General features: G+C 27.2%; 1 protein-coding gene and 1 pseudogene across 3 annotated transcripts; one reads left to right on the forward strand and one right to left on the reverse strand.

Annotated features, from left to right (window-relative positions):
* The first annotated feature begins 2056 nt into the window (after positions 1 to 2056).
* On the forward strand, positions 2057 to 3928 carry LOC111296457 (cytochrome P450 89A2 pseudogene; annotated as a pseudogene).
* An 8459-nt stretch (positions 3929 to 12387) lies between these two features.
* LOC111296681 (GTP binding protein) lies at positions 12388 to 16760 on the reverse strand. Of its 3 annotated transcripts, XM_022891107.2 has the most exons (8): positions 16431 to 16760; positions 15292 to 15324; positions 14963 to 15082; positions 14669 to 14726; positions 14395 to 14530; positions 13913 to 14240; positions 13318 to 13446; positions 12388 to 13241 (listed from the first exon to the last, which is right to left on the reverse strand). In XM_022891107.2, exons 3-8 carry the CDS (start codon positions 15045 to 15047, stop codon positions 12577 to 12579), a joined length of 1401 nt encoding a protein of 466 aa, XP_022746842.1. In that variant the 5' UTR covers positions 15048 to 15082; positions 15292 to 15324; positions 16431 to 16760; the 3' UTR covers positions 12388 to 12576. The 3 variants fall into 3 exon arrangements, with proteins under 3 accessions (XP_022746842.1, XP_022746840.1, XP_022746841.1); XM_022891105.2 differs by lacking the exon at positions 15292 to 15324 and having other exon boundaries at positions 14963 to 15077; XM_022891106.2 differs by lacking the exon at positions 15292 to 15324.
* Between the last annotated feature and the right edge of the window lie 4361 nt (positions 16761 to 21121).

The following is a 21121-nucleotide window of genomic DNA, read 5'->3' on the forward strand; positions in this document are numbered from 1 at the left end:
ATCGACTGCGTCACTGAAGATAACCTCAAGGTGCATGTGGATCGAATAAAATAAAATAATAATAAAAAAAGAATTGTTGGGGTTGAAGTATATTTCAATTATAAAAAATTATAATACTTTATTATCTAATTTAGAAGAGATTTGGAGGTGTATTTTTAAAGAGAGAATTTTTTATATTATTTCAGTTGTTGTGAATCTTAAGTTTTAGACAAAAAGATTAAGATATACTGTATTCTTACAATTTATGGATTTTTTTGAAATTTATTTCGTGATTTTTTTCTCTATTTTAAAAGATTTTTCACTTAAATTTTGATTTTTCATTTTGCTAATATTATTTATTGTCTGTTGTAGATTTTATTATTATTAACTAAATCAATTTATCAAGGTATTGTTGATATTTTAACATTATTTCATTAATGTTTTATCCAAAGGTCCAACAATGTTCAAATGCGAATTTAATCATAAATTTAAATAAGTTATAAATAAATATTAAAAGAAAGAGAATTTTTTTATAAAATTATAAATACAAATTACAATTATAATAAAATATTATATCCATATATAAAAAATTATTTAATAATAAAACAAATAAATAAATTAACAAATTATAATATAATTAAACAAATTCATTGTAAAATTTAATCAAACTTGCATATAACGAGACATGAAGTTAAAACCTTGAGATTTTAAGATGTACTCTTTATTACTAAGTCAATATTTTATTGGTTAAAAAATAGAGAAATTTAAATTCAAATAAAAAAATAAATTAGTAAATGTAAATAATATGAAACTATTTTATTTTATTATCATTATGGTTTCCTTATATTTCTCTTTTCTTCTCCCACATTCAATTATTTTTCATTATTATTTATCTTGTGTAATTTTAGTATATGTTATAAATATATAGAAAAGACATCGACTTTACACAAGTAAAACTAATTAAATTTAGGTTTTGTTTGTTTCGCGAAAAATAATCTTTAAAAAATAATTTTTATATTTTTAGATATTTGTTTAATAAGAAATTGATTAGTTAACAAAAAATGACTTATTAGTTAATGAAAAATAAAATCATTTTTTTAAAATTATGTTACAGATTTGAAAAAGGGAAGATATTTTTCAAAAAAAGCTATTTATGAGTATAACTATTTACTAATACTTTTAAGCATAATTTTATTTATAAATAATATTATATTAATAAAATTATAATAATAAATATTTTAATTTAATTAATAAATATTATAATAATATATGAATAAATAATATACTATTAATATAATATATTAGTAAATATTATTAATAAATAATATATTAATATATTAATAAACAATATAAAGAATAATAAAGAGTTTTATTTTAAGTATTTTTTATATTAACATAAGATTTTAATATTACATATTATTATTAAAATAGAATTATTTTTTAATATTAATAATTTTAATAATAAATAATTTCAATATATTTTAATAATAAATAATTTTTAATATTTTAATAATTATATTAATATTATTTGAAAAAAACAAATTTTTCAAAAAACAACCAAATAATGAAAAATATTTTTGATTAACTCATCCAAATAGCAAAAAATGTAAATATTTTTCAAAAATCCGAAAATCATTTTTTAACAAAACAAACCTATAAATTTTTTATATTTTTATAAGATTTATAAAATTTGAGAATATAATAAAATAGATTCCCTCAATCTTATTTGTTTCATCTTTCTTTTTTGGAATATCCTAAAATTATAAAATTTTTAATATATAAAACTCATTTTTTCTATATTTTAAAATTATATTTTACATTTTTTTTTATTTTTTAATATTAAAAATTATGAAAATTTAATTTTAATATATTTTAATATTAAAATTAAAATTTTTTATCTCAAAGTCTATAAAAATCAATAGAACTTAAATATTTTGAGACAAAGAGTATAAAACTTAATTTCACTTGACTAACCTCATTGTTCCTTGTTTTAGTATCAGAATTAAGGAAGGGAAGATTAGAAACCGAGACCTCAATGTGTCTTAGCATTCGTTAACCTGGCACCTTATCTTATTAAATATAGAATCAAGTTCTGATACTCTGTATCTTATAAAAATCTAAATTATTTTAAAAGCAAACAACTTTTTTTTTGTGACAAAAAGCATATAATTGTAAACATTGAAAATTGGGATAGCGGTCAAAAGAAACAGGAGACACCACTATAAACTCGAAGTTTTTCTTGTCACGTCTTCACCCAAACAATGGAAACTTGGTTTCTCATCCTTCTCACAGTCTCCATTTCTCTTCTTCTCAAAGCCTTCGTCAACCTCTTCTCCTCTTCCAAAAAGCTTCCCCACACTCTCCCCCCTGGCCCTTTCACTTTCCCTATCATCGGCAACATCTTATGGCTCCGCAAATCTTTTCTCCAAATCGAACAAATCATCCGCAACCTCCATCTAAAGGTTGGTCCCATGGTCACTCTCCACCTTGGTCCTCGTCCCTCCATCTTTATCTTCGATCGTTCCCTTGCTCACCAGGCTTTAATCCAAAACGGTTCACTCTTTTCAAACCGCCCCAAAGCTCTTCCGACTACCAAGATCATGAATAGCAATCAACATACCATCAGCTCCGCCTCCTATGGCCCGACCTGGCGGATTTTGCGGCGGAACCTGACGTCAGAAATCTTCCATCCTTCGCGTGTAAAGTCGTATTCTCATGCACGTAAATGGGTTTTGGAAATTCTTTTTGATAGTTTAGAATCAAATGCTAAAAGTGGAGAATCAGTTCAGGTTTTGGCTCAGTTTCGATATGCTATGTTTTGTTTGCTGGTTTTGATGTGTTTTGGTGACAAGCTTAGTCAGGATCAAATCAAAGAGATCGAAGCTGTTCAGCAAAGGGTGATGTTAAGTTTTGGAAGATTCAATATACTAAACTTTTGGCCTAGAGTGACCAAGGTTTTGCTTCGTAAGCAGTGGAAGCAGTTTTTTCGGCTATGCAAGGATCGAGAGGATGCTTTGATTCCTTTGATAAGAGCAAGAAAGAAAGCTAAAGATGAGAGATTGAGCAAGAAGGAAAGTGATGATTACGTTTTGGCATATGTTGATACTTTGTTGGATTTGGAATTACCTGAGGAGAAAAGGAAACTTGATGAAGGAGAAATTGTGAGTTTGGCCTCTGAGTTTCTTAATACTGGCACTGATACTACCTCCACGGCTTTGCAGTGGGTTATGGCAAATTTGGTGAAACACCCGTATATTCAAGATAAATTGTTGCTTGAAATCAAAGGAGTTGTGGGAGATGGCGAGGAAGAAATCAAAGAAGACGATTTGCAAAAGATGCCATATTTGAAAGCAGTGATTTTGGAAGGGCTAAGAAGGCATCCACCAACCCACTTTGTGGTGCCTCATTGTGTGACAGAAGACACCGTCCTGGGAGGATTCTTGGTCCCCAAGAAAGGATCTATCAATTTCATGGTGGCAGATATGGGGTGGGATCCAAAAGTGTGGGAGGATCCAATGGCATTTAAGCCTGAAAGGTTCTTGAGAAGTGATGATAGTAGTGGGCAAGTTTTCGATTTAACAGGGAGCAGGGAGATTAAGATGATGCCTTTTGGAGTTGGCAGAAGAATTTGTCCTGGACTTGGTTTAGCCCTGCTTCATCTGGAATATTTTGTTGCAAATTTGGTTTGGAAATTTGAATGGAAAGCCATGGATGGAGATGAGATCAGCTTGGAGGAGAAGCTGGAGTTCACAGTAGTGATGAGGACTCCATTGAAGGCCCAGATCTCACCAAGGAAAAGACAAGGCCTTGACGTTCTACTGTAAAATTAAATATTATATATATGTACTGGCTGGTTGTCATTTTAGGTTTTGGTACTGTCCTTACTCCGTATGATGTTGTATGCACAATTGATTACAGTCTATAAAACTTTTTGAGTATTTTTCCAGAAGACTTCATTCGATTCATCTGATAAGGACTAATAGTTAATGAGCCAACCTAGACAGTTACTCCTGCATAGGCGATAAACTTGATTGCTTTCACACTATTTAAGATTGACAAAATCTATGGTATATATTTTTTTAATTTATCTTTAAATTTTCTTACACATCTAAATATACGATTATTGAAGAGGAGATTATATATTTAAATATTTTTAAATTTATAATTTATAATTATTAATTTTAATAACATATTAATTGATTTAAAAAATAATCACCATCTACAATATTTTTATTATTGACATTTTTGCTTTGGGGTCATGGCATTATTGTGATTAATTGTTTTTTTAAGATTTATATGACAAGTAACTTCATTAAAAAATAATTAGGTTTGTATGATGAAATAATACGTTAAAATAATAATTAATAAAAATATAAGAATTTATGTGATTTTGCATAAAATCTTTATCCATGAATAGGATGAGAAATTTATATTAAAATTAATATTGTGAAAGGTTTTTAAATTATAAGAAAAATTTTTAATGTAATACATAAAATATAAATTAATTAATTAATATAATATTCATATCTAACGTGATTAGTTTCAAATAATAATGTGATGAATAAATAATTTTTTAAATATTAAATTAATTAATATATTTATAATTTAAATATCATATTAAATATTTTTAATATTTAATTATTATATTAAATATTTTATTATAATTTAATATAATTTATTATTATAAGTCAACCTTAAAAAAAATATCAAAATTGAAGTTCCAACCTCAACCTTCTCTCCTCCTCCCTTACGTGGGGTTGAACCTTTCCTTGAATGACAAAAAAAAAGATGATTCATAAGATTAACTATTTTTATTATAATAAAAGTAAGATAATACAAGTGTTAAATAACCAAACATTCTTTAAGGTCCTCACCAGTTTATAATTCTATCTAACACTCATTTAGGACCTCCCTGTCTCTGTATCTTGCCTGATATCCCTTCTTCTTCTCATTTTTTTTCTCTTTATTGTTTAGCAATAGTCCCCACTGAGTAAAAAATTTCGGCTTGAATTTTAAGCCATTTTCCCAATAACTGTGCTTTGTTGTTAAGGTATCCTGAAATTTCTATGGCATTTCCTGCATTCCTGTCATGCAAATTTCATTGGATAAGAGTGGAAAGGTTATCTTTTACTGAGTTGCCTTTGAACTTTTCTTCATATTAAATTAATTACTAAGGCTCGTCATTGTTATTATCATAAACTACTTTTATTTGCTTATGCATGCTCAGGGACGTTCAAAATTTGACATCTGCTTGCTCTCTGCTTCCAATGTTGTCTGTCTACACAGGTTTATTTTATGACTAATGAAAGATACTTATAGCCTCCCATTGTTTGCTTTAAATGTATTTAGATTATATTTGATAATTAATTTAATTATATTTGTGTTATAATTTATATTGACACATAAAACACAATTTTTTTTTTTATTAAATTTATGTATGATTTTTGTTAAAATTTTAAACTCTAAAATTTTTATTTTTATTTTTATTTTTATCTATTTCATATTGTATTATCAGATTTTGTTTAAAAGCCAGATCTGAATTTTACTCCCTAGCTAGTTCAAATCAAATTTTCAATGATTGTAAAATTAAAATTCATCATCCAATCATCCAACTAGAGTGAGTACTTAATATCATAGTTATCAGAACTGGATTGAACATTAAATTGTTCAAGGTTTTGGGTCATCGAGTTAATGATTTAATCACTAGGTTTATGGGTCAATTATTCAATAAAAAATATTATAAAAAATATAAATATTTTTAAATTCTAAAATTCAAACGTTTAACTAAAATTATAGTTTAATATTTCAACCATAAAACTATAAATTTAAGATACATTATAAACTACAAATTTTAAAATATAAAATTTATAGAACAATTAATTAGAAATGAAATTATTTCACATTTTATTAAAATCATATTTTATATTTTATTAGTTGAAAATAATATTTATATTTTAATAAATATAATAAATAATAAGTAACAAATAATTATAAACAATTATTATTTATATTTATTAAAACATAAATATTATTTATTAATTAATATTTATGTAATAAAAAAGAAATATCTATATATAAAATTAATAAAAAGAAAATATTTATATTTATATTTATATGAAAATTAGTAAAGAGGAAATTAAAATAATTTTTATTTTTTTATATGAATGTAGATTTTTTTATTAATTTTACATATATACATTTTCTTTTATTAATTATTTTTTATCGTGATCAAATAATTAATTATTTTTATTAATATTTTATTTTTTTTATTAATTTTATAATTATTTTTAATTATTGTATCTATTAATAAAACTTTTTGTTAGATCTTTTTTTCTTAAATTGCTTATTTTTATACATGTATAAGTTTTTTTATAATATCATTATTCACATATCTCAAAATATGTTAATATATTTTATTAGTATAAGGATGCAAGGACTTTAATAGTAAAAACATAAGAATTGGGGGGTTTATTTAGATGAAATAGTACTATAAGAGTTTAATTAGATTATTTCAAATACTAAAAAGTTTTTTTTATATGAAATAGTACTATAAGAGTTTAATTAGATTATTTTAAATATTAAAAAGTTTTTTTTTTATATTTTACCTAAACTTATTAGTTGTTATTTAACTAATTTGATTTAAAAAAATAATTCGATTTATTGATTTATTATATAAATCGTGAGTTCACAATAATTTAAAGTGATTTAATTATAAAATTAATTTAATTATAGAATCGAATTAATTTTAGCATTGATTCACCAATTCATTTGGTCGGATCAATAATCTGTTCTAATTTTGATAATTATGCTTAATATATATTGTTGAATGAGTAATTACTTCAAAGCATTCTCATACGAATAAAATTTGTATAAAATTACATAAAAATGTAACAAAATTATTAGCAGCGTTCTATTTGTCAAAAAAAAAGCAGCATAGAAAGCAATTTTAGAAAGTACGGCACTAATCAACCGTAAAATTATTAGTTATTCCATTTGATGTCTTTTGACACTTTCAAATCCCCCCATAAAATCTTCTGCATGACATCTTGACGGGAATTCGCTGTGATTCTCGCCACCCCCCCCCCCCCCCCTCCCTAACATGTAAACCTGCACCTCAGGCCCTTTATTTCCTTTTTTTTTTTTTTTTAGTTTTGTTGCTTTCCTTGATGACACTGCGAAGGTTGAACTCAGTTAATTTAAATGATAAGATCTCTCTCACATGTCAAATTTTGGGCTCACATGCATTTTCTAGTCCATGTATTTTTTTGGGCTAGATTTCCATTGTTAAGGTTTTTGGAGTGGGCATGTATGCCATCTAAATACATGTTTGCTCGTCTTAAAGGAGAATTATTCTGAATTCACTAGTTTACCTCTACAGAGATGTCCTATTTACATGTAGAAATTTCTCATTAAGAGAGAATTACATCACAATTTATGTCATATGATGTCGTAATTGTGTCATAATTTCGACTATTATTCTAATTATAGTATTATATTTCTTAATATTAAATTTGATAACATAACTACATTATATATTACATAATATTACATTAACAGCTTGTATTTGGTTATTGCAGCATTCGAACCTTATTTGATTAGGAAAAAGTGCAAAAAAGATGACAATGAAGTCGAAAAGATGAGAGTAACAATTGTTTTTTAGAAAATTTTTTCCATGTTGTTACTACTCAAATATAAGAATAGAAGGCCTATGAGCCTTTGTTATGATCTCTTCTCTGGATGCTCATACAAATTAGTTACAACGAGTTGAATTTTTGGCAAATTGCTGACTACCTATTTGAACTAAATTTGCTTTGATGCTCATTTGATTTCAAATCCATGATGCACTCAATAAGAAATTTTTTTGATCTTTCTTAAATATCAAAGTTTTTGCTAAAAATAGACAACATGATTTTTTTGTTTTCTTTGATTATTGTATTGCACTATCTTATCCAACATATGCCTCAAAATTTCGATGTCACGAGAAAATATGGCGCTTGAGGATGAAATAACAACAGAGTTCGAAAGCTCTTTGAAAGCTCAATTTCTTTGGAGTCATTTGATCCAAAATTGTTATTTGATTGATTACTTGTGATGAAAATTATTTGAATTTCAAAATGTCATTTTTCAAATAAATTTTTTTGAAGTAAGATAACATTTATTGAGAATGATAACTCAAATCTCATTAGAGATTTGTTTTAAGTTGTTTAAATATTACTTGATAGATAAAAAAAAATTTAGAGAAAAAAATTCTAAAAAAAAAAACTATTGATAGGTACGTTAGTGTGATTATAAATAGGTTAAGTTTTTATAAGAAAAATATGTAAGAGAGTTGTAGGGTTTTATTAGGTAAGCTATTATAATTATAAATAGTTATAGTCTCTACAAGATTATGTATAAATAAAAAACGTAAAAAAGTTATAATATTTTATTGGGTAGATATCTAATAGGATTAGAGGAGATTAAAGTTTTTATGAAGTGTATTGTTGAGTAGACTAAAGGAGAATAAGATGAGTTACATAGATATAGTGCATAAGTGCACATAGATATGTATTTATTTTGGTTAAGAATATTTTATAAGATTAGAGGAGATTTAGAGGGTTTATAGGTATTAATTATGAGTGTTTGATTTAATGTGTTTGTAATTTTTTACAACGAGTAGACCTTATTTTTTATCTATAGACGTAAATTGATTAGACCAAATTACGTTAAATTTTTATTATCTTTTATGTGATTAATTAATCATTTGGTTTTGCTTCCACTAGTTTAGATATTTAATTGAATGAGACTTTTAGCTTAAAAAATAATATCAAAGTTATTGTAATCCTAACAAGTAATATCAGAGTTGAAAATTCGAGACATAGGAAGAGACAAGCCTAGAAGAACTTGATTCAATAGAAGAGTTTGAGTTCGTATTTTGAAGATCAGTTTATATGAAGTATGAAGATACAAAAAAAATTTTTATGAATTGAAAGTGAAGCAAAGTATGTCTAGGATGAAGATGAATGATTTGATAGAATTTGAGTCAAAGTAGAGATTATTGGGAATAGTGACTCAAATCTCATAAGAGATTTGGTTAAAATTGATTATATATTGTTTGATGGATAAAAAAACTTGAAAAAAAGAATTCTAGGAGAAAAGAGATTTTTTATAAGCAAGTTAGTATTATTATAAATAAGTAGTCTCTATAAGATTATGTATGAGAAAAAGATGTAAAAAAATTATAAAATTTTATTAGATAGACACCCTATAGAACTACTTGAGATTAACATATTTATGGGAGTTTTTTTAAATAGATTAGAGAAAAATGAGATGGCTCACATAAGAATGGTACATGGGTGCATATTTATATGTATTTATTTTGGTTGAGAATATTCCATAAGATTATAAGAGATTGAGAGGGTTTATGAGTATTAATTGTAAATGTTTGATTTGATGCATTTATAATTCTTTATAATAATAGATCTTATTTTTTATCTTTAGACGTAAGTCGATTGGATCAAATCACGTTAAATTATTGTCACTTGTGTGATTAATTAATTATTTAATTATGCTTCTAGTAATTGATCGGATTGAGGCTTTTGATCTAATAAGTATTATTAGAACTATCGTGATTTTAACAAGATTTAGTGGCTCCACTTGTTTAGTTAGAAGAGCCATTAAAAATTACAATATATGAATTAATCCAAATAATCACAATTAATAAATTTATCTATTTTGGGGTTAATTTTTAGGAGATTAGTAATAAATAAAAATATGACTGAAATGTTCTAAAAGAAATCATGCATAAACATTATCACTTTATTATGTTTCATTTCATGCACTTAAATATTATTTCCTTTCCAAGATGCAAAATTATTTCCTAAAGCTGTTGATAGGAGCTTAAGGGTATTAGAAATTTGCAAGGAGGCCCCTTTCCCTATCATCTCATCTCATCATAAACTCTTTGCATCCTCAACCTTGCCCTCATTGCAAATTTCTAATATCCTTAAGCTCCTATCAATAACTCTAGGAAATAAATTTTGCATCTTGGAAAGGAACTCTAATGCTTCCTCCAAAAGGTTCTCCTTGTATAAACTATACGACACGCTATTATAGGGACTAATATGCCCACTGTAAACCCCCTTACTCCTCTCCATTGGCTCTAAAATCTTACAGCCATCTTTCATCCTCCCTGCTAAACACAGTTCTGTGATTAATGAATCATAAGTAACAAAGTTCCAACTCTCTTCATGTTGTTGTTGAACATATCCGAAGTTGAATCCAATATACCAGACTCACAGAAACCAGAGATCAATATGTTGTATTTGTCAGCATTTGGGAGGCAGCCCATATGCTCATCTCTTTCAAAAGGCGCTGCCTAAGTTTCATCTTTGCTATTCTATAATAACCTTTTATCAAAGTATTATGAGCTAGCCAATATTGGTAAGAATTGAATACTTCACTTGTAAGATTTAGATTCAATTTTTGCTGTCAGTAATATCTTTTAAAAAACGATTTATAAATGCAATTTAAGTCCTTTACGAGTTCTACGATTTGCCTTGATCTTGTGCTGAGAAAACTTCCTCCCATCTAAAATTGTTTTCAATAAAAAAAATATTATAAGCTACCACATCGACTACACCTCCCTTGCTCTCGACTTTCTCTAAAATCTCCGAGGCTTGTGTTACACGGCCCCACATTAACCTTGGTAAGAGTGATGTCATCTGGTAAAAATCCCATGGTGAAGCTCTTCTCTAACAACACGAGCTTGAACTAAATTTTCATTTTTGTAATATGCAGATATCAAGACATTAAAAGAACCTGAACGAAGTGGGGGTTGATGTTTGCATGCAGGTGGTGGCAAGGTTGTCTGTTGCCATAGGAGAGTCCTGCTGCGTAAACCTTTTGTTCAAAGCATTCCGTCCGGTGAATATATTAATATCTGGCTGGAATATTTTGGCTAGGTAATGGCATTTTTTTATGTAGATCACATTAACTTACAATAACAGTTATACTTCAGATATCATTTTGGACATTAATAGAAGATTAAAAGATGAACTATGGTACAATGGTATAATGGTTTGAAGATGGAAGCTCAGTAGCCCCATATTAAAATGGAATTGCATGGCAAATCTATTGAAGTTCAACCTGGATTTCCTTTCGACACTAATATTAAAGAGGAACTACGACTGAACTATCTCTGTCCACTGTTCGAGTTGGTATGGTAATCATTCGTAATAAATATAAATGAAATAATATTAGTAGTAGTAGTATTAAATAAATTAAGTGGTGTGATTGAGGAAAAGATAGCCGCCACCGCCAGACTAATAAGCATCTCTCCGCAGTCTCTAGTTTTCAGATTGTGTAGGAGCCTTTCAGAAGGTGGGTTAAGTCTTACACACGTAATATACGTACCTCCCTACCAATTACATTCCATCCTGCTAAACGCAACGCATAAGATCAGATATTGTTTAATTTTTTTAGATAATATTTAAAATTATAAATTTTTAAAATATTATTTGAATTTAAATTAAATTTTTATATGATTGGATTTAATTTAAATTAAATTTCAATAATTTGATTTGATTTATTAATTTTTAAATTTTATTTTTTTGTTTTGTATATGTTATTTTAATATGAGCCTTAATATCATCAAATAAATTTAGACATAAAATAATTATTTTTGTTTTATAAAAATTTAAAAAGATATAAAAGTTAATAAAAATATATAATTTGATTCGATTTTATTTTTTTATCTTTTAATATAAAATTCAAACCAAATCTTATATATATATATATATATATTTAAATTTAATTTGAATCGAATAAGAAAAAAATTGATTTGAAGTAAACTGAACAATATAATTTCGAATAAATTTTTATTTTTTTCGAATAAATTTTTATTTTCTCAAAAAAAATTTTCAAATTTAAATAAGATTGTAAATGAATCAAATATGAACGAATGAACGCATGTCTATAATTTATTCATTTATTTTTAGAGATATTAAGACTTTATTCGTGTTTGAGAAAAAATTATTTTATTCATTTGAACTCGATTGGCTAAAATTATAAGATGTTCATGTTCCATTCGTGTTCAATTTTATTAGATTAATCACGTTTATTTATAAATATTAAACAAATATATTTATAAACATATATAAATAAATATCTATAAATAATAAATAAATTATAACCAAACAAATTTAAATAAATATAAACGAAACTTTAAATAGGATTAATATAAAAATATAATTTTATTAATATTATTATAAATGAACAATAAACAAACACTAAACGAATGAGTTTTAAACAAATTTTAAACAAATATAAATAAATTAAACAAATTCCTATTCGTATTCAGATCATTTAATAAACAAACATAAAATTACTGTTTAAAATTATTTATTAAACTTAATGAATGAACATAAATAATCAGAAACAAAACATGTTCATTAACAATTCATCAAAAATTTGATTCGTTTACACCCTGAAGTTATATTCATTTACACCCCTAGCGCTAGAGGCACCAATTGCTCTAGCAATGGGCCCTCTCACAACACTTTTCTTATTTCTACTAACTGAAAGTTCCTATATCACAGTAATACCCATATTGATTACTTATATCTCGGCTTCATCATCGCTGCCACCTCCAAACATGGCAGCCATTTTCATAGCCAGCTTTGCGGCCATCTCCCTCCTTTGAAAATCAGGCATTAACCTCAAGTTGCTGCGAATATTTCCTATCTCAGACATCAACTGTTCCAAGTCCTCAAAATCATAATGTGTGCCATCATTTAATTCTGATGCCGAAGCCAGGTCAGATTCTCTGATATTGGGTTCCACTCTGTCAATCTCCTCCTCTGACGCAGAAACTATCGGAAAAGGCTGCAACTCTTCATTTGCACATCTGGTTATATTTCCTTCAACACACTCTGTAACGGAATTTTCCTCATCAATTGATTTCCCCATATCCAGGACCGTGTTAGCTGCACTTGCAGAAACCCATTCAGGTTCTCTGGCATTGGGTTCCACTCTGTCAATCTTCTCCTCTGATGCAGAAACTATCGGAAAAGGCTGCAACTCTTCCTTTTCACATCTGGTTATATTTCCTTCAACACACTCTGTAACGGAATTTTCCTCATCAATTGATTTCCCCATATCCAGGACCGTGTTAGCTGCACTTGCAGAAACCCATTCTTCACCTGTCTCATCCCATGGTTCAGCTGAACCCGCAGATAGCACTTCATAGTCAAATTGATAATCAGGTTCTTCTTCCGATGACTCTAGATGGGGACAATAAAATGATTTAGCAATTAATAAACAAGAACTTTTATTAAAAACAAGGGTGTCTCATATAACCTTCTTCCTCAGTTAACGAAGGTTCAGTTATCTTATCACCGGATTTCAGAACCATTCCAGGCCACATATGAGCAGAAAGAGCACCATAAACACGTTCAACTCCTTGTAAATCACCATCAACCGACAAACCTGCCAGGAACAGTTCTTTTCCACATTAATTCCAAAAAATAGGCATAAGAATATATAACCTGTACATGACTTTTATTTAGTGTTCATTTTGTGAGTTGTGACTATCGTGGCAGTGATATCCTTTCCATAAGAAAACTTAAAACCCACTAGGTCATATGGAGAAATATCTTGTACTTTTGTACTTAATGAAGAGATGTTTTTCCTTTTATAAAAGTTCCCATTCAACAAAAGGAATATTATTCAAGTAAAACTTCTCACAATTATACACGTGTACATCATTTTGATTTGTTTGTAGGCAAAATACATTTCTGCTGAGCAGGATGACATGGTTATTACAATTTATAATTATTGTTTATTGGAAATTTGGCGTTGAAGCATGTTATTCCATATCACTGATTCAGTATATATGCAATGTAACACAAAGTAAAGAGAGATATGATGAAGCAGAAAGTAAATATGGGCTTACATTTGTCAAATTCGGCATTAGAAGCACAAGTTTCAATGAACTCAATGTTGTGGTCAATGCACCATTCCAAGCATTTCCTACTAATGTTGGAGGATGGGTCTTCATAGCCCAATAAACTGCTTCCTTCAGTTTCAAAATTTCCATATTGAGTGGAGTCAGAAGAAAGATGAGTAGAGGAATCAGCAAGTTTGAGTAGGCGTTTTGTGTATTCAGCATGGACAGGATGCCCTGAAATACGATCCACTTTGTTCCCAACGCAGAGTAAAATCTCAAAGTTTCGAATATCAGTGCGAGACACCCAATCCTGAAGTGCATCAAGAGTTGATAACTGCAAGAAAAAGAAAAAAGAAAAAGGCATAAAGGAAGGTGAGGGTATAGAACAACATATATACACACTTAATAATCAAATTATAAATATGTTGTAAAAAGGCAGAAGATTGTAGAATTAAGTTAGGAAGAACTGAGAAAAGTAAGATGGTTACCTGAGACATGTCAAAAACCATGAGCAAGGCAGTTGAACGGCTAAAAATAGGGAGGGTTCCAACTGAAAATCCATCTTGAAGATGAGCTATACACACTGAAACATCAGCAGTGTAGTATTTGGTGTTGATAGTCCAGCTGTTGTTGGTTGAGTTATCAGTAATCAGAGTCCAGTTTTATTTACCAAAAAAAAAAAAGAAAGAAAAGACTACGTATTGTATAATTAATTAATACAAACAAACATTTTAAGGGTAAGTAGCAAGAAAGCATACACACCCATGGACAACCACTTGCGAGCCATCTTCTTCATCTTCAAACTCCACAGAGGCAAGCCCTGCATAGTTTTTCTTTTCTTTTTTAATAAAATTTGTCAAAAGTACTTAAAACTTTTAATAAAAGCATAGCAACCCATGGCTCACAATTTTCAGAAACAGTATCCCATCCAACACAATAATTAATTTATAAGTACTATAACAGGAGTAGAAGTATTTGAGGAAGATCCTATTTTTATTTTAATAATAATAATAAAAATAATAATAAAGAAAAATCGGAAGAGAAAAGGAGAGTTACGGGAGATGAGGGTGCGCTTGCCAACGTTGGGACATCCGACGACAAAGATGGAGGGTCGCTTCCTAATCTCATCACAGCCTTCCATTTTTATCAACCCTTCCTTGTTTTTTTCGATCTGCTCTGCATATAATTTATATAGCACAAACCCTAATTAGAAAATTTTACACTCTCAATCTCAAATCTTGAATCTCAATGAACTGCCTTTGGCTTTTGAAGAAAACAAGGAAAATGCCTCTCAACTGGTCCAGTAATAACCACGACAAGTGGGTAATTTTAATCAGTTTGTACAAATTTTACGTTCCATATCAAATACAATGATTATCACTAACCATTTGGGAACAAGAATACTGCTTGAGTCCAGACTGTACAAAAAAAGAAAAAAAAGCTGAAGCAAAACGGCAAAGGGAAAGAAAATGGACTAGTACAAAGTTACAAAAAGGAGAAGAAAAGACAGTTGCAAAATCAAATAGGCCAAAAATACAACGCACAATCATTCCTTTAGCGGTTGCCATATACTAATGAAAGAATCAGTCCACCACATAAGAGAGCAAAATCTTGACCTATAAGGCTTTAACATGAAAAGAGAGACAGCCGATTTAATAGCATTTATATATATATATATATATATTATATTTTACTTGACTAAAAAGCACTCCAATTACCAGAATCTCTCGTCAGGGTCTGACTCTCCAGTGATGTCCTAAATGGCCCAGTTGATCCAAATGGATCAATAACATCTAAAATGTCAACCATGCAAGAATTCTCCAAAAACAACAGAGATATGAAACAATCTACTGAAACCCTCGAAGAGTACCCTTTTTTTTCCTAGCATTACAATGCTGAGCCGCACTTAAATATTCTCATATGTGAATTGAACATAAATGATGCTTAAGTTGAAGAACAAAGATAAAGGCATGAAGGTAGTGCATCATCCACAACACAACTACAAACTAAAGAAGCTTTTACTGCAATAGTTATGAAATATCAGTTTCTCTTGCACCCTTTGAAAAATATTTTGCAGCTCATATTCAATAAAAAAAAATTACACACCATTTCCATCTATGCTATTTCTGACAGTTTAAAAGAAAGACAAAATCACTGACGCCTACGCATTCAGATCAGATAGGATTATAAAGCTTAGTGTAACCCAGTCAATTTTGTGTTCTTCGTTATCCTTTCGTCTCAATCACCAGATATTAGCCAACTTCCAGAAGAAAAAAAATCAATAAAAACTGAATAAAAATAATAAAAAAAAACTGCAAAAAATTTCGGCTGGGCAGTAAATAGTTTGATTAGATCCAAATCTGGTGTATGTTTCAAGAATTAATAGCACCTAAACCTAATTAAAGAGGAATAGTCTAAAAATGGCGGATGAAAGACTCGAATTCGATCTACGTCTCTGGGGCCCTAAAGAAGAAAGGCAAGTTGCCATTTGTTAGAGAAATATAAAAAGGAAGAGAGAAATGACCTGAGCGAGAACGTGTTTGGGCAAATTGGAGCCAACAGCCTTCGCTCCACTGATCTGGCCGTCTCCGTCCAAATCCGCTTTCCTAAAATAAGCATCAAACAGATCGGTGTTGTTAGGGATTTGGTTTTGCGCCGCCATTCTTCAATTTCCGGTGAGTACCAATTTTTATCCAGCAACCGCCAAGCTGGAATTTGAATTTCAATTCAAATCCACGATTAAACGAAACAGAAAACGAAAACAAGCCAGATGGGATATGGATCGATAAGCATGGCTCATCAAGTTCGACAGTTGAAACTTAAAACGGCGGTGCCAAGGACAACAAAGTGGCCTGCTTTCTTTCTTTCTTTGCACCGGAGGAAAATCAAAAATAGATTAGACTGAAAGCCAATGACCACATTTGACACCTGGCAACCGTTTATTGGGTTAACGTGCTAATCGACGTCGTTTTGAATGGTGACCAACTGACTGCTCGGGTAGCAGCCAATTAGTTATCCCATGGTCTCCTTACAAGTTAGAGGTTAGTACTCAGTACAGCCTCTAATTTTAATTTTAAAAGGAAATTATATTATTACTAGTTTTTTCTAATCATGCCCAAATTTTTAATTATATTTTTTATAATTTAAATTTAAATTTATATTAATCTTCAGGTTTAAATTAGGATAAATTTTATATTTTTTTTAAAATTTTGGATTAATATAAAATTTGATACTTTAAAATTTTTAAAAATTAAATAATTAATTTGATAAAATGATTTAAAATAACCATACGTGTTAATAATATAAAATTTTACTTAAGTATTTATATAAATAAATTTTATCAGATTTTTATATATATTATAATATTATATTATATATAATTAACTAAATAATAACATTGATACATTAAATATAAAAAAAAACTTCATATATAATATATATATTGGGTGGGTATTCACGAGTTACCCCAATTAAAAAATTTTTTTATCATTCTTATATATTAGTTTTTTTGTTAAAATATTTACTTAATTTAAAAAAAAAACAAAAAAGACAAAACATATAAAAAATCAAATAAAAGTAACACGTGAATATATAAATTGATTTTTTATTTTCATAAAATATATTTTGTAAAAATAAATTATATTTACTTTATTTTTTATGTGTACCTATTTAATACCAAACTTTCAAAAAAATAGGTGAATACATATATATAATAATAAAATTAAATAAATAATAAATATAATATTTTTATATATATATCATACAGAGGCTCCTTTTTTTATTCATCCTTTACTTTTATAAAAAATCTACTTTAATTGATTCCATATCGATTTTTTATTAAAATATTCATATCAAATTGAAACGAATAAAAATTTATTAAATATTAACTATTTTATCATTATTATCAATTGATTTATTTTATTATAAAATTAATTTAATTAAAAATTTAAAATAAATAAATAAGTAAAATAAATTTAGGTGCTACATAAGCACCTCCGTTAATGTTATTTTCTTATAAAAAAGTTTTTAAAAAATAAAATAAAAAGAAATAAATGTAAAGTATCACTTTAACACTTTAAATGAGAATGAAACAAAAATAAAAATAAATCAAATTTATATAATGGATAGATGTATTAAATTTAATTATTTATAAATATAATATTTTTATCAAATTAAAATATTAAATAATAATTTAATTATTATAATATATATAATAAAATAATTAATTAAAAAATAATTTTATATATACTCAAAATAAAACGAAAAACTCTAAATTTACCTTTGACCACTCCAATTTAAAAACAAAAACTTTTATTTAATCCCAAAATTCTTAAAAAACTATAAAAATTGGATCTAGGCAAATTAAAACCTATTGAAGATAAGTTATTTTGTCATCACTACATCCATCAACTTTTTTTATATAAAATTTATTTAATTTAAAAAAATTGATAACTTAAAAAACAAAAGAAATGACGAGAAAAAAAAAAGAAAGAAAATGAACTAAATAAGAATAAAATATGTATTTATTAAATTAAGGTATCCATATATCTAGACGATGAGTTTTTTCTATTTCTTTTTTGCAAGATTTAATCATGGATTTTGAAAAACCAAAAAGTAGAAAAAAAAAAAAAAAAGACCAAATAAGATAACTAATATCAATTCCTTCCACACATTTAGAATTTATTTTCTTCAAAATTATCAAATCGAAAAGGAAAAAAACAAAAAAATAATTTTTTAATTAACAATATCAAATAGGAGCACATTTAAAAATGTTAAAATATAAAAATTATTAAATATTTAAAATAGAAAAAAAATTAAGAAAAAAATATCCAAATGACTTGACACATGACATATTTTTTGTATTAATTAGGTAAAAAAATTTTGAAATCTTAAAAATATTTATTAAATATATATATATATATATAAAAAAGCAAACAAGCAATGTACCCTTGGTATCAAGTGTGTTTCACACAAAAATAAAATCTTTCAAAAATATTAATAAAAAAATTTAAAAAAAGCAACTGACTTGACATATGATATACATTCGATATTAAATAGGTCAGACAAAAAAATTTAAAATCTTAAAATATTTGTTAAATATATAAAAAAAATAATAATAAAAAAAAAAAACCAAACATGTGGCATACCTTTTTGTATCAAGTGAACCTCAATTAAAAAAATTTAAATTTTAAAAATATTAATTAAAAATTTTAAAAAAATGGTAAAAACATAAAATAAAAGAAAAAAACTTGGTATAAAATGGTCTCATCCTTAAAAATTCTAATCTTTTAAAAAATATTTATTAGATATTTTAAAAAATCTAGAAAAAAATTTAAAAAAAAAAAAAAAGCAAAGCAAAAAAAAAAAAATGATTAAACACAACATGGCACCCTTCACGTATTGGCATTGTATTATAGCATTCTAGTAATTCAAATTAACTACTAGTAGTATAGTACAGTATCTAACCTCTATATAATTTTGGCTAAAAGCCATCTACCTGCATGTCACATGTTTTTTTTTAGGACAAAAGATGAGTTCTTTTATTAGTTACAGATAATAATGAAATTTTACAATAAAACATAAGAATAAGGATAAACAAAAGATAAGAAAAGAGTTCAAGAACTAACTAGAAATATGCAAAAGAAAAAAAAATGAGAAAAATGTGAAACAAAACAACAACCATAAATTAATCCAAGCTAATCCTCATTTCTATCAAATTTAAAAACTCGTTTTTCCTTTCTTGAGTTAGGTTAACACTTTTCTTCTTCTTTCAGGTGAGTCACTTCTCCCACTTCTCTTAACTTCTCACTTTAACCACTTTTTTTTCATTTACTAAACTTTCATCTAAGTTTTTATTTCTTTATAAAATTCAAATCTTTGTTCCATTTCATACTTGTAAACATTGAATTTTATCTGGATTCTCTAAATTAGTAATTTTATTAAAATTAATAATTAAATATTAAATATAATAATAATTAAATATATGAAAAAAAAAAGACAATGGCGTCACGTACAGCATCTTATCCAAGCCACATCTTGACCTTGAGCTGCACCTACCCCAAACAACCACTTAAGACCTTATAGCCCCTAAACTCATACCCTAAGCCACCTACCCAGTCGCAACCACCACCATCCCTTAACAACGGGGATTGCAACCGAAAACATGGAGGCTTGTCCCCATTAAAGCTCTATAAAAAGATTTAAAAAGATCTTAGCTAAAAATTGAGAGAAAAAAAAAACCAAAATAAAAAAAATCTTATCTGAAAAACCATTAAAAAAGAATAAAGATGCCAAAAAAACCAAAAAAAAGAAAGTCTCTGTCAAACCGAAAAAAATCCCAAGCTACCAAAAAGTTAAACAACAAAAATTTTAAAAAAATCCCTTGAGAATAGGGAACCCAGCACCAACAACCACATAGAGAAAACTAATAAAATAAAAAAACTGAAAAGAGCAAAAAAGTTTTTTTTTTTGGTTGAAACCGAAAGGTTTTATTTAGATCTAAGGAGATTTGGGTGTTTTCAGGTGAAAAGGAAGTTGAAATAGGGTGGCAAAGGTTAAGATTATTATTTGGGAGTTTTTTGAAAAAATTTTGGTGACAAGCACATCAATCGACAACCACCGGCTGCCAACCAGGTGACAAATAGTGCAATAGACAATGGTTGGTTTTTGGCCTTTAGGTTTTATCTTAGAGAGAGTTTTGAATTTTTGTTTGTAAGAAGAAGAAAAACTAAATTGAAAAAAATAAAGGTTTATATAAAATGAAGAAGACTCCAAAACGATGTCATTTCATTGCCCAATAATCTACACATGACCCAACAACCAAATTAGGGGTCCACACATTCGCACTCGACCAAACTCCTCTTTCAACCTTAGTAGGTCCAGTTGAACCGATGTTGATCGGACCGTTAACTGATTTAATTCAAGTGCTTTTTTTTTAATTTTTTGATTTAATTTTAATTTTAGTTTTTATCATTTTAAGTTTTTTGTTATTATTATTTGTGCATGTTTAAAGTTTTAAAATTTCTAGAATAAATATTTGTTTTTTTTTAATAACAATAATAAAAATGAAAAATAAAATTTAAATTTTTAGTAATTTTAAATTCTATTAAAAATTTAAAATAAACCTAATAAAATAAAAATAAAAAATAACTAGATAATAATAATAACAATAATAAAAATTTAAAAACTTTTGATATTTTTAAATTTGAAAAATAA

Source organism: Durio zibethinus, chromosome 12, assembly GCF_047325235.1.
Source record: "Durio zibethinus cultivar Kanyao isolate XHJ-2024 chromosome 12, ASM4732523v1, whole genome shotgun sequence".
NCBI lineage: Eukaryota > Viridiplantae > Streptophyta > Magnoliopsida > Malvales > Malvaceae > Durio > Durio zibethinus.

Excerpts from the sequence above, each read along its gene's own strand:
- LOC111296681 (XM_022891105.2), bottom strand. The coding sequence starts at position 16,568 with ATGGCGGCGCAAAACCAAATCCCTAACAACACCGATCTGTTTGATGCT. Across the intron at positions 14,241-14,394 it reads TGGTTTTTGACATGTCTCAG|TTATCAACTCTTGATGCACT; the intron begins GTAACCATCTTA and ends TTTTTCTTGCAG. Across the intron at positions 13,447-13,912 it reads TAATGCCGAATTTGACAAAT|GTTTGTCGGTTGATGGTGAT; the intron begins GTAAGCCCATAT and ends TGTTCCTGGCAG.